Source organism: Colletotrichum aenigma (assembly GCF_013390185.1).
Source record: "Colletotrichum aenigma strain Cg56 chromosome Unknown KSG_Cg56_contig02, whole genome shotgun sequence".
Lineage (NCBI taxonomy): Eukaryota > Fungi > Ascomycota > Sordariomycetes > Glomerellales > Glomerellaceae > Colletotrichum > Colletotrichum aenigma.
Genome location: NW_023500908.1, coordinates 4,226,962 through 4,239,486, shown reverse-complemented (window position 1 = coordinate 4,239,486; position 12,525 = coordinate 4,226,962). Strand labels below are relative to the sequence as shown.

Genomic DNA, 12,525 nt, shown 5'->3' with positions numbered 1-12,525 from the left:
GCCGAGCCCGTTTCAACGAACAGTGACTGTCATAGAGTGCGTCACCGTTCCTTTTGTTAGCCGTCCTTTTCGTCGGGTTCGAGCTTTCGTCGGACGATTCTTCAGACAACGGCGGAGTGGGCAGCGTGTTGTCAAGCGGTGACTCGTTCTTCTTTTTGTCGGCATAGAGATTCCATCCGCCGCCAACCGAGTTTGCACGACCGACACCTCTTGCATGTAGGAGGGCCGAAATATTCTTGGTCGAGATGTTTGTGGGTTTCAGCATGTACCTCTCTCGTGGCCGAGACAACGCCTTGGGAATCCCCTCAATAACTAGGTTGCGGAAGCTTTTGGACTCTGCTGCGCCTAGCGACCCTATGGTCTGTGATTTTGACAAGTAAATGTAGTGTGAAGCATCTGGAAATGCCATGTAGAGTGTCCTCGAGCAATCAACATCGGAGTCCGGGGGCGCGAGACTATCTCCAAGGTGGGCCATGCTAATGTTGTAAGGGGATTCGATGATGAAAATGCGCAAGACTGACATGGCGAGGCCCTGCGGTCGATGGATATGATAGTGAGCTTTGACGTCTGGTAAGACGTGAGATTGAAGGTTTTGTATGAAGGTCGAGGGATGAAAGCGTGGTAGTTTCAATGACTCTCTATCCAGGTCGGGGGGACGCTGCTCGTCGTCCACGATAGAGATGTCCTTAAGAGGCAAAATGCGATAGGCAGTCCATCTCTGCGAATAAGGGTGATCCTGAAGGTACTGTGCGTCTGCCATGGCTAATTGATACAGAGTTAGGCCATGCTGCCAATCGCCCTCTGTCACCCGGTCGAGAACCTCCCTCTTGGAACCATTCCTGCATTGCCAATCTTTGTAGATAGCGCGCAGTTCCTCGAGTGATGTGGCGGGCTGGTATGACCCGTCCTCATCAACATCGTCGCCTAAAAGCGGTACGCATAAAGAGACATTCTCATCGCTGATCCAATCCAGGGCCAGCGTGAGAAGAGAAGGGCGTGAAAGCCTGGTAAGAGCTTTCTGGACTGCGGCACTGGAGGTCGGAAGTCGAACATCTGAAGACAGGGACCGTTTGGTGGGAATCGAAAATCGAGCCATGACCCTCAAATGACTGTCAATTGAAGGGACGACGGTTTTGGGCCGATGCGAGAATTGAATGTTGTTGATGAGGCTGAACGAGGCGGGCAACGACGCGCTCTGAAGTGTCCATGGTCTATTGCTCGGGGACGCGTCGTGCATGCGGAACGCTGAAGGGACAAGGGTGCTAGGTATGGCTGGGCTGCTTACCCGCCCGTTCTACCTACCTACTACCTTACATAAGGTAGGTACCTGGACGGGAACCTAAGGCACCTTCCCTGGCATCATACCGCTTAGGTTGTGAAGGTGCCTACCCACGTCGCTACGTACTCAATCAAGTTCCAGGCAAGGTCGACTTTGCCGCTCTGAGGGCTGTCTAGGATCTCACCTCACCTCGGACTTCGTTTTCACTACGAGGCACTCCATATCAACGTTCGCTTGGGGCTGGGGACGTTGAGGTGCTGCAGGCCGGCGGGGTGCAATACACCTACACTAACTGGGACGACACAAGGGGACGTTGGTTGCAGTTTGCATAGCAATATTGAACATGGCGCACGCCCTGTCGTGTTCCGAGCGTCGGAGCTGCTTATAAATTGGGATTTTCAGGGCCCTTGGCTTCCTTCCCAAAGGACCTACGGGAAAGAACGCAGATCGCACAGCCAAGCCGCGAAAGGATGGTTGGGTACTAGGGTATAGTGTGTACAGTCCATCGAGTCATGCCTTCCGGGATTTCATCTTCAGGGTCAGGCTCGTCTGTCGTTGACTAAGGAGGTTGGTTGGTTTGTTGGTCGGAGAGAGGCTTGGCGCCGGGGCGCTGGCATGTGCGATAGTAGGCAGCGCGGATGTGGCCTTTACCTTCAGGATATCGAGCCATTTTCAGCAGAAGAGCATCCATCGAAGTGCTAGCCAGTGACGGCGCGAAAAAACCGCACGCGCAAAACTCTCAAGTTTTGGAGGAATTATAAATACTCCTCACTGATCCATCTCAACGACATTTTTGTTACTTCGCCGTACTGGGCGCAGGAACACCCTGAAAACTGCCCGTAGTGTTGAACACTGTTTCGTGTGGCCCAAAATCTAGTCTCTCGTTTCCGTGCTGATGCAGCAGACCTGGAGAAATGGCTCAGAATGACGCCCTCCGTCTGACTTGCCGATCAGCAAACATTGCAAGCTGAAGACGTCAAGCGAAAGCATCCCAGAATCGAGGATTGTCAGGTCAGAGATGTGCAATTACCGCGAGGGAGGGAGGGGGGCAAAGCTTCTCCCGGGCGATGATTCGTTGTTTTGTGTTCATGACGGATGGACGCTGGCCCAGAACCCAAAGACACGTTATGGGAGTACGTAGACCTCACGGCCCTACTATATGTACTTGGCCGCGTCGTCGCTGCCGTGCCGTGTAGAAGCTTAGCACATGTCGCCAGAAGCTGCCCTTTGCTATTAGCCTTGTCGTTGCCGGATATCGACCCGTTCATCGGCGGATGGGGGCCGTTATCGCGGTAAGAGTGAAGTACCTACGGTTGTGAAGTCTCCGCCTGGGTACCTATCCGGAGCGGTGTCGGCCGCGCCTCCCTCTGTACTTAGTCTGTAATGCGTTGGGTCTAGGTGCCCACCTAAGGTAGGTAGGATAGGTACCTCACCTCTACCTCAAGAGTAAGTGTCTTCCCTGCAGTGGCGCGCAGCTGCGTGGGGTGCTCTCAAGGACATGGACACACTGCCAGCCAATTACTTCAGCGAGCCAACAGTGCAGTGCTTGTTCCGGGCCCCTCCCTGGATGCTGGGAAGGCGCGCTGTCGGGTAAAGAACTTGACTAATACAATCCACTCGGCCTGTGTCCGCAGCCGGGACCTCCACGGACACAGGCTTCATTTTCTCATTTTCGACTTCTCCTCCCCCATTTCACCCACTTTCCTAAACTCCCCAGCATCGGATTCACCACCCGTCCAGCACTCGCAAAGCATTCGCTACTTGCCTCGCCCGATATCCCATTCATCGATTGACGAGGCGACAATTACCTCTGGCGTCGACGTCTCATCACCACCGATACTTCTCGCAATTGTGGTAAAAGACCCGGAAACTTGGAACTCGAAGCCGGCTGGCCTTCGCACTTTAATTGCTTGGGGGTCCAGCATCCAAAAACAGCCCACTGCCCCTCCAAACGCCATCGCCGCCGTCCCTTACTTGAGGCCCCAAGTTCTCGCAACCACAAAACAACTCGACGTCCCGCGCCATAGGCTTGGCTTCGACCGAGCCACTTCGCTCCTCTGTCATCTTGCAGACCTGAACAACCACCCCGGATTGGCTTCGCCGCGAGCCGCGCCGGCCTTCGACATGTCGCCTTACAGCAGTGGTGGGCGTGCCCCCAACGTCTCGCATTTCTTGCGAGATCTCAACACCGTAAAGGAGTCCAGCCACGAGGACAACTTCACTTTCGAAGAGGATCTGGCCGTCTTCACCAACTCCTCTTTTTTCGACTTTGAGACCGGTCAGCAAACCGATTATCAGGCACAGCCCGCGAAGCCAGAGACGGAGACACAGGCCCCGTCCAGCGCCGCCGCCGAGGATTTGACTTCTCCTCTCGGCGAGTTTGGCAATGTCGATTTTTCTTTGCCAGGTGAGCCGGTGTTTTCTTCGTTCTGGCATGGGATTTTCCCGTTGTCTCTTTTTGAAGCCGCCGCTCCTGCACATCGCCAGTCCCTGGATTTAGTCGCACAAAACTCGCTCGTACTCACCAGATTGATGCCTTGGAGTCATGTCAAGCGACTATGGCACAAAGGGGCTTTTCTGTACTTCTGATGGCTATGTCAATGTTGTTCTACACGCTCTCTGGGTTGCGGCAGAAACTGGGCCGAGTGGCTACAGTTCTTCGACTACCTGATGGCTTCCATTCACTTTCTGTGCAGACGACCACCAGGGGGCAGAGTGGTGATTCAGATTTGCATGAGTCAAGCGGCTTTTGTGTGTGAACTCTAAATGCCGAGGTTGAGGAGAAAACCGATTCGATTTATCTTCAGGGTCGCAGCGAAGCACATTAGAATGCCTTATCTCAAGGCTTCAAACGTTTTGTTTCTACCCCACCCGGTTCATGCGCGGCCCATGTTTCAACGAGACGTCTTGATTGGGAGTTTTAGCAGCTCCTTATGCAGCTTGCCGGCCTGCGGTGTTGAGAGAGAGCCGCGACTCCAGATGACAAATTGTCTGGGGAATGGTGCAATACCCCGTGACTTGCCGTCATCGACCCTAGCAGGGGGGCATCGACCATCTGTGCAGCCGCCATCACAGACGGATAGAGCAAGTGCTCGCAGGTGAAGGCCTTGTTATACCAGCTTCAAGACTCGCGGATGCAATTGCTCCTGCGAAGACCTCTGCCCGTCCGTCTTCCCCCTCATCCCGCTGTCTCGCCGACGCCACGATGCTAGGAACCGATAACCTGCCTTGAACACCCATCTGACCATGAACAATGACAGGCGACTTCAGCTTCACCGATTTTACCAACCACTACCCTGCTTCGGGTGTTCCCCCCTTTGCCGAAGGTCTGGGTAACCTTCAACCTCTTCAGCCCAATCCGCAAACCACCTATGCTCCGCCTCCGGTTTCTCAGCAGCCGCAAAACCATCACTATGGCGCGCCCGCTCCGCGTCCAGCCGAGAACAGTACCCCTGAGTCTTTGACCAGTGGCAGACCTGGCCAAAGCTTTGAAGAGCAGTCCCGTCTCGCCGCCGAGGAGGACAAGCGCAGGAGAAACACAGCCGCTAGCGCTCGTTTCCGTATCAAGAAGAAGCAGCGCGAGCAGGCTCTCGAAAAGAGCGCGAAGGAAATGTCTGACAAGGTTTCTCAGCTAGAGGCACGCATCAATTTGCTCGAAACCGAAAACCGCTGGCTCAAGAACCTTGTAATGGAGAAGAATGAGGGCAATGAGGATGTTGCATCCATGTTGAAGGACTTCCAGAATAAATCCAAGACGGCCACAAAGCCCACGACAACCTTGGACGCGCCGAAGGAGGAAAAATAGCCAGCAGATTATCTCACCACTTACGGGCTGATTCTATGATGGTCGCTTGCGGGCGTTACGCTTCATGCTGACGATCTTGGTATTTTTCCCGGCACCAGATGGCGTGCGATCAGAGGAACACTAGGAGACTATCAAGGGACAGGTGATGGCTGTGGGAAGTAGAGGGCGGGCTTGGATGGGCGTATTATGTTTTAATTCGGCTCTAATTGGGAACATGTGACGAAATCTATATACACCGACACGGACTCATGATCAGGACTCGTGGTAGAGTATCTCACCAATGAATTATATGAGACTGTTGATAGCTATTCGCTATGACGAACCCGGCTCGAAGAATGTATAGGTGACTGGGAGTATGAGCAGCGACTGGTTCATACATGACCTTCGGTGAGTTCGACCGGGAATCAGAGTGTTTGGGAGCATGTCCCCGGTCTCCCTACTCATTGGATTTCTACTTTTCTTCCATGCCGTCCCCGCTTCTTTAAATCACCGCGAGCTTCCCCATCTGCCAACCAAGCCGATCTGATAGTCATCAAGGCCAAGAAAAAAAACTTGTATATGTATTTCCGACACATGGCCTAAAGTATTTGGCACCTCTGCTGATAACTCCGCCACCAGAAATGCTTCCGCGTCGGAAGTTCACTGGCAGGTAGGCCGGCCAGGAGGTGGCCACACACGCGATAAAGCAGGGGCGGAGACGGTGGTTGCGACGAAAGCTCCAGCGGGACGGAGGGCAAAATTGGCGACACGAACATGATCAATATTCAGTGAAACCGTAGACCCTCAATTCTCATCGTCTCTCGCTGCTGCTGCTCTCGGCCTTTCCTTCCTGTCGCTGTCGACGCTGTCCCTAAGACAGGCCAGGCGAGTCTGATTCCGCCGGCCAATGATCCTCATCGTGCTTTCCCTCTCGATCTTAGTCATCTCACCCCAGTTCTTTATTCGCGACATCGTACCGTCCTGGTGAACCACGAGGGGGCCCAGGTGATCCAGCTTGGTCGATGAGCCGCCTCCTACTTGACCCCCCAAGTCAAGGGTGATGGACTCAGCGTTGGACCGCGCCTCGGGAAGCGGCGGCAAAGCCAGATAACTATGGGAATGAGGCTGGCTAGAACCGGAAGAATTGTTGGTGCTAGAGCTTTCTGCCTGAGGGTTGGATGTCGTGTTTTCAGGGGCCGGTGACGTGCTTTCCGTGGGGTGGTGTTGGCAGTGGTCCTCGCCCGGGAGAATTTGCTGTTGTTGGTTGACGCTGGCTCTCGTCACCTCCGCCTCCACGCGGTCGGCTTCTTGCGAGGCTGGTTTCAATTTCGACTGAGATGTCGATGATGTGATCATTCTTGTATTTAATCCAATAGGTCTGGTGGTGGTGGCGGCGTAAACAGTGATCAGGGCGGGTGATGGTCTGGAGGCTTGGCGTGTCTGGTTTCGCAGTGGCGCGTACCCACGTGGAATGATTCTGTGAAACGGTCTCATCCAGGCGTTTGGCTTTCAGATTTCGAAGGAGTTGAGCATGGACTAGTCAGGCCTTGGGAAACCGAACGTCCTGTGTAGTTGTGGTGAACGACTGCTGCGAGGGTAAGTATGTCTGTCGTTCGTCGAACAAAGGTAAGACGTCTGTGAAGTGGGTCAGGTCACTCACTTCTGGCAGTTTCCATGCCCCATGCTTATCGTGTCAGTGTCTAGTCTTTTGAACATCATGTACATGTATTCTCCCCCTCCTCCCTCGGCACGCATATTGCTGGTCAAGGCTCTCCAGGCCTGCGACTTTTCCTTATTTTTTCCCTTATCTTTTTGTAGAAAATTAATTTTCCTTTTTTAATTTAATTCTGGTTTTCTGATTCTTGCAGGCGCAAACTGATGATGGCTGGTTCACATAACCGAACGCGACATGAGGTACGTGGGTATAACTGACTTCTATTTCTAAATATCAAACAGAGAGGACCTCCTGTTTGGGTATCAATTGGTTTGCACCGTCCTGTCTAAAACAAAACGGACTCTTCTATCCACCGTACCTAACGCCGTTGATGCCAAGGGTGCTAAAAAGAGGCAACAGAAAAGAGAAGAACAAATAACCTCATCTGTCTTAGCGATGGACCTCTCCACTAGTCCTCCGACGATCAAGCCGTCTCACCACCGCACCCAAAACCACCTTCAGGATGCTGTCTGCCGTCAGAACACCCCTGGTACCATTCTCCCAAGTGACAGTGTCGACCATGTCGCGAAGATCGCCGTCAACTCTGTCAACAAGATCGTCATCAAGCTCGCGCAAGGCCTCCCGGGCGCCGGGCTCGTTGCCAACTTGGAAGAATTGTATGCCGATCTGATGAAGAGGGGCATCAAGTTTGTCGAGCTTTTTGGCGGCAGTAATGATAGTAGACTCGACATCGTCGGAGGGAGCGCCATCAGTGATGACGATGATGTTGATGGGCTTCACGCTCTCAACGTCGTGCTTCTTGGAGTCCAACAGTTGCAGATATGGCTTGAGAATGCTGTGAAGACGCTGGCCGGTAGGGGTAGCGCCACGGGGACGGACTGATGTGAAGATGCCCTCGACCGTGTCGGCACGCTTGATGCCGTAGTATCCACCAGCGGCTTTGCCTTCCCTGGCACTACCGCTGGCAGTCGTCTTGTGGTTTAGGAAGTAAAGGTCAATGCCATCAGCATCGTGAGCGGTGCAGACGGGGGTGACGGCGCGCAGAACACCCTGAACCTCGGGCCAAGATCGGCCAGACATAGAGCCGGAATCGTCAACAACGAAGATGGTATCGAAGGAGGACAGGAAGGCATAGGGGTCTTCGGGGGTCGAAACACTCATGCCAGAGACAGAGCTGATGGAGCCAGCATTGGAGGGGGCAGGCGAGGGGCTTCTAACCGGACCGCCGTTGGGCCCCAGGAAGCTGGTGGCTGGTGGAGCCGGAGCAGAAACCGAGTAGGCAGGGGGCGGCTGATCGACAGATGCGCCTGTTCATTGGTCAATGGGTGCTTGAGAAATCTCAGGCGTTTTGTGAGCGAGGATCATGACTTACCATTTCCCGGTTGAGCCTGGGTAAACGGGTTATGACTGCTCGGCATGGTTGTGGGAGGTGCGGAGGATTTGGTCTTTTGCGAAGAGGACGACGAATTGCGGGTGAGTTTATCCTTCACACAACCAAAGATGGATTTGCGCATTTTTTTTTGGTGCTCGTCGCAAGATGTCGGGGAGTAGAGCTCTGCAGTGAAGTGAGGCATTGTGAAGGTGCTGGAGGTCTGGCCGTTGGATTGATATAAGAAGGCAGGTGGGGCCGTTGGTCGGTGTCGTCGGTCTCGAAAGGTAGGGTCCTCAAGGAACTCACAAAGCAGAAACAGAGTTCGAGTTTTTGCTTTTCAGGTCTCCTTGTTTGTCACTCAAGGTTGTAAAAGAAGATTACTAGTATGGCTCAGACTGCTTCGACTCTTGGTTGGTTCCTTATTGAGTTGGCGTTTGAGATGACAGACAACGTTCTGTGTCAATGCTGAACTCAATCATTCATCTTATACCACCGTCTTTCAACTTGAAAAGCCCAGCCAGTATGCCTTGATGGCGCTGAGTTTGAGAAGTTGAAATATTTGTCAATGCGTTGGTTGTTCCTCCAAGAGGAACCTAATTATGCTGTATATGGTTGTGGTTCAGTCATTCACAATGCACCCAAGGTACCTACCTACCTAGGTACCTTAGTGTCCGACCATGGTGGCGGTGCTGTGGTCATCTGGGAGGCGGCTGGGTTCGTGCGATCCTATTGGTGAACGCATTCAGTGGCTGCGCCCCAGGCTGAGCGACCGCGCCTCAGATGTAGTAGATTTTGCTCAATCCGCCTGTCGCGCCTTATGGCTTCGTATCGTTCATGCCGCTCGATGGCACCGATGGCACCACGTGACCGGTACCTTTTCTGGGGGGCCGTCAGTGCCTCCGAAACGCGGTAAGAGGAAAAGGGCTGACTCAATAACCAAATCCCCTGACCCACGACGAAAATCTAAGCGCCCTAAAAGACCCGGGCGAGGTCGGTAGGGTTTTGGACCTTTTGCGGTGCTGCACCTGGCCGAAAACGACAGCAGACGTCCTGAATCCCTCTCATGGTATTATTGCGCAGCAGAACTCTCAAGGGCGTCTGTAGCTACACAGTGTCCTCAACAAGAAGTAACAAGCTGTGCAAATTCTTTAGGTCTATCGCACTCTATCTCAGCGGAGTACAGGAATGCCAACTTTTCCTGGTCCGGTTGGGCACGGCAGCACGGATAGGTAATGAGTGGACGTACAGATTGGCGATGCAGAGATCCGCTCCTGACCATGGATAGTGGACACCGCTATTTCCCTTCGTGCAATCAGTTGAATCAAAGGCCGAATGAAAATACTGAAAAGAAAGCTTCAGTGCTGTTTCGTTCTGCTCCAGCTTTGCCCAGCCTCGACCAACGTTCGGAACGCAGCTTGTTGGCCATCGAGACAGCAGGATCGGCGCGGGGACTATGCTCTCCTGGTCTCCAGCCTTCTTCGATTGCTCAGGCTTGTTTTAAGCCCCCTTTCTGATCTCTGCTCGAAGAACATCTGCCCTTTATTGCAACTTCGTCAAGTGATAGTCCCGCTGCCATCTTCAGCGTGGGAAACACTGGCAACGACAGCAACTAGCCTATCATCTTCCCTCCACGCCCAACGAAATCCACAATTGGAAGAGCCTGCATGAAAGCTGCATTCCTGATCTACAGGGATCCCTTGGCCAACTCCAGGGCCCAAGTGCCGGTGAAGAGAAGAACCTAAGCCGTTCGTAGCTTGCCCGTATAAGATTGTTTGTGTGCCCCTCGCTGCTTCACCTTGACCATGGTGGGCAGCTGACCTTCTATCCGGATCTTGCTCTTTTTTCTCCCGTCCCCTTCTGCCCGACCTACCAGGCCTGCGAATCGCACAACGTCGATTTCCCCGGGAAAACAGACGGGGCGGCAACCAACTGCAACCTGACTGGAGTCCTAGCTAGGCACTTACTTGCCTTTTCCCCCTCCTTCAAGCAGCAAATTGCCCACAACCTCACCCTCTCGACGTCAACAACCAAAATAACGACAAACTGCGTTGTCTACCGCCATCATGTTCAACCGCAAATTCTCCATCAATCGGCACACCGGTGTGCCTAAGCCCAGGCGCTTCAGTGTCGGCGAGAGTAGCGCCAATGGTAAGCAAGCTTTCATTGATCCGTCTCCCTCCCGGATCGCGGCTAGAGCTGCGTGTTCTTCGCCTTTTGATGCTGCCGCACTTATCGGAACGAGACCAAGCTGTCAGCAAGAGGAAGACAGTAGGGGAAAAGCTTGTCCTCCAGCTTTGGTGCTGGTGCGGGGTATGAGCTGAACTGGTGCCCTCAGCTCCAAATTCTTGTCCTCAGCAAAGCTGCCCCTCGTTCCCCACATTGCTCCAACTCGAGCTCAGTGACATTTTCAGCATCTCAATGGGCGGCGGTTACAGGAGGAACCTTTTGTATTCTGATCTCAAGCTAATTTCAGCGACCTCTCAGAGGTTCAATCCAAGACTCATAGACAATTTCGCAATGCTCACGAAGGCCACCAAGCCCACGCTGGTCTCGACGCCTCCCGCTCCTCTACCGGTGTTGTCTGGTGTACTGAGCGCGCTGCCGAGTATGGTTTCCTCGAGGACCCCGACTCATGGGCCAATCTGGGCCAGGGCGCCCCCGAAGTCGAGGACGATATCGCCGGCTGCTTTCCTCGTCCTACAACTATCGACATCTCCATGGCCGGTCGTGAGTATGGTCCCACAGCCGGCATCAAGCCTCTTCGCGAGGCTGTCGCCAACCTGTACAACGTCATGCATCGCCAGGGTAAGCAGAGCCAATACACCTGGGAGAACGTCGCCATCGTCCCTGGAGGCCGTGCCGGCCTGATCCGCATTGCCGCCATTCTCGGAAACTCCTACTTGTCTTTTTTCTTGCCTGACTACACGGCGTACAACGAGATGCTCTCCCTATTCAAGAACGTGCGTCCCCCTCTCCACACGGATAAAAATCGTATAATCTAACGGTTCTCCTAGTTCTCTGCCATTCCTGTTCCTCTTGCGGAGGAGGACGGCTATCATATCCATCCTGATCGTATCTCTGAAGAGATTTCCCGCGGCTCCTCCGTCATTCTGACCTCGAATCCCCGCAACCCCACTGGTCGCGTCGTTGCGAACCCCGAGCTGGCTGAGATCCAAGATATCTGCCGTGGTCGTGCCACCTTCATCAGTGATGAATTCTATTCCGGGTACAACTATACTAGCAACTGCGACGGCAGCACGATCTCCGCGGCGGAGAACGTAGAGGACGTCGATGAGGATGATGTCCTTATTATTGATGGTTTGACCAAGCGCTTCAGACTTCCAGGCTGGCGTATTGCTTGGATTCTTGGTCCCAAGGGTATGCCATCGCAATCAAACAATTGAAACGACACATGCTAACGGAAGTTACCCCACAGAGTACATCAAAGCGTAAGACCAAAAGTTCCTAGATCCAAAAGGACATGCTTACTTACATATGTCTCTAGTATCGGGTCCTGTGGGAGTTACCTTGATGGTGGCGCGAACCACCCTTTCCAAGAGGCTGCCATTCCCATGCTTGACCCGACGCTCGTGAAGGAGGAAATGGTCTTCCTTCAGAAGCATTTCCGCGTATGTATGGTGATCTGACTGTACCAAACATGTACTGATGGAATGAGCAGGACAAGCGTGACTACGTTGTTCGCAGACTGCGCGAGATGGGGTTCGTCATCAAATACGTGCCCGATTCCACTTTCTATCTGTAAGTGCCCGCTCCTCCTACCACCAAAGACAGAGCAAGCTGGGAACTGACATGCCTAGTTGGCTAAATTTGGAGGGCCTCCCTGACGCCATCTCGGACGGCCTCAACTTTTTCCAGGCTTGCTTGGAGGAGAAGGTCATCGTCGTCCCTGGCATCTTCTTTGACTTGAACCCTTCCAGACGCCGTGACCTTTTTGACAGCCCCTGCCACCATTTTGTCCGTTTCTCGTACGGCCCGAAGATGGAGACCCTCAAGAACGGCCTCGACGGCATCGAGCGCGTGGTTAACAAGTAAGTATTGATAATACCGGTCGGCGACCCAAAATCAATTAACTAACGTTCATTCAGGTTCAAGAAGTCTAGCGGCTAGACTGGAAGTTGCTATGGAAGAATGGTTCGTATTGATTACACGACGCGACGATCACGCCGCGACGCGACTCTGCTTGGGAGGTGCAAGAGGGAACGGCAGAAGCATGCGCGCGCTTAGGGCTACTTGGCGATAGATTCATAAATCATTGACCACCGACTCGTCTGCTCCCTGATGCTTGTCAACTTCGGAAACCTCTGTCATCTTCCTATTTCCTCCCAACTTATCTCCACAAAGTCATCGTGCTGTCTGCTGTCCTAGGCTGCGCATGCACTGAGAACACGAATTAT

The 12,525-nt window shown here is 53.4% G+C and overlaps 3 protein-coding genes across 3 annotated transcripts; 2 read left to right on the top strand and 1 right to left on the bottom strand.

Moving 5' to 3' along the window:
* Positions 1–3,403: 3,403 nt before the first annotated feature.
* Positions 3,404–5,084, top strand: cys-3 (Regulatory protein cys-3; the record flags this gene model as incomplete). The annotated part of the gene is made up of 2 exons (XM_037318431.1): positions 3,404–3,686; positions 4,540–5,084. 2 exons carry the CDS (start codon positions 3,404–3,406, stop codon positions 5,082–5,084), a joined length of 828 nt encoding a protein of 275 aa, XP_037183348.1.
* A 2,083-nt stretch (positions 5,085–7,167) lies between these two features.
* On the bottom strand, positions 7,168–8,156 carry CGCA056_v003173 (uncharacterized protein; the record flags this gene model as incomplete). Its single annotated transcript, XM_037318430.1, has 2 exons — positions 7,168–8,045; positions 8,111–8,156. 2 exons carry the CDS (start codon positions 8,154–8,156, stop codon positions 7,168–7,170), a joined length of 924 nt encoding a protein of 307 aa, XP_037183351.1.
* Positions 8,157–10,173: 2,017 nt separating this feature from the next.
* Positions 10,174–12,238, top strand: aspC-1 (Aspartate aminotransferase; the record flags this gene model as incomplete). The annotated part of the gene is made up of 8 exons (XM_037318429.1): positions 10,174–10,258; positions 10,595–11,070; positions 11,125–11,488; positions 11,547–11,559; positions 11,616–11,739; positions 11,790–11,869; positions 11,929–12,159; positions 12,217–12,238. The coding sequence occupies 8 exons, from the start codon at positions 10,174–10,176 to the stop codon at positions 12,236–12,238; spliced, it is 1,395 nt and encodes a 464-aa protein (XP_037183350.1).
* Positions 12,239–12,525: the final 287 nt, after the last annotated feature.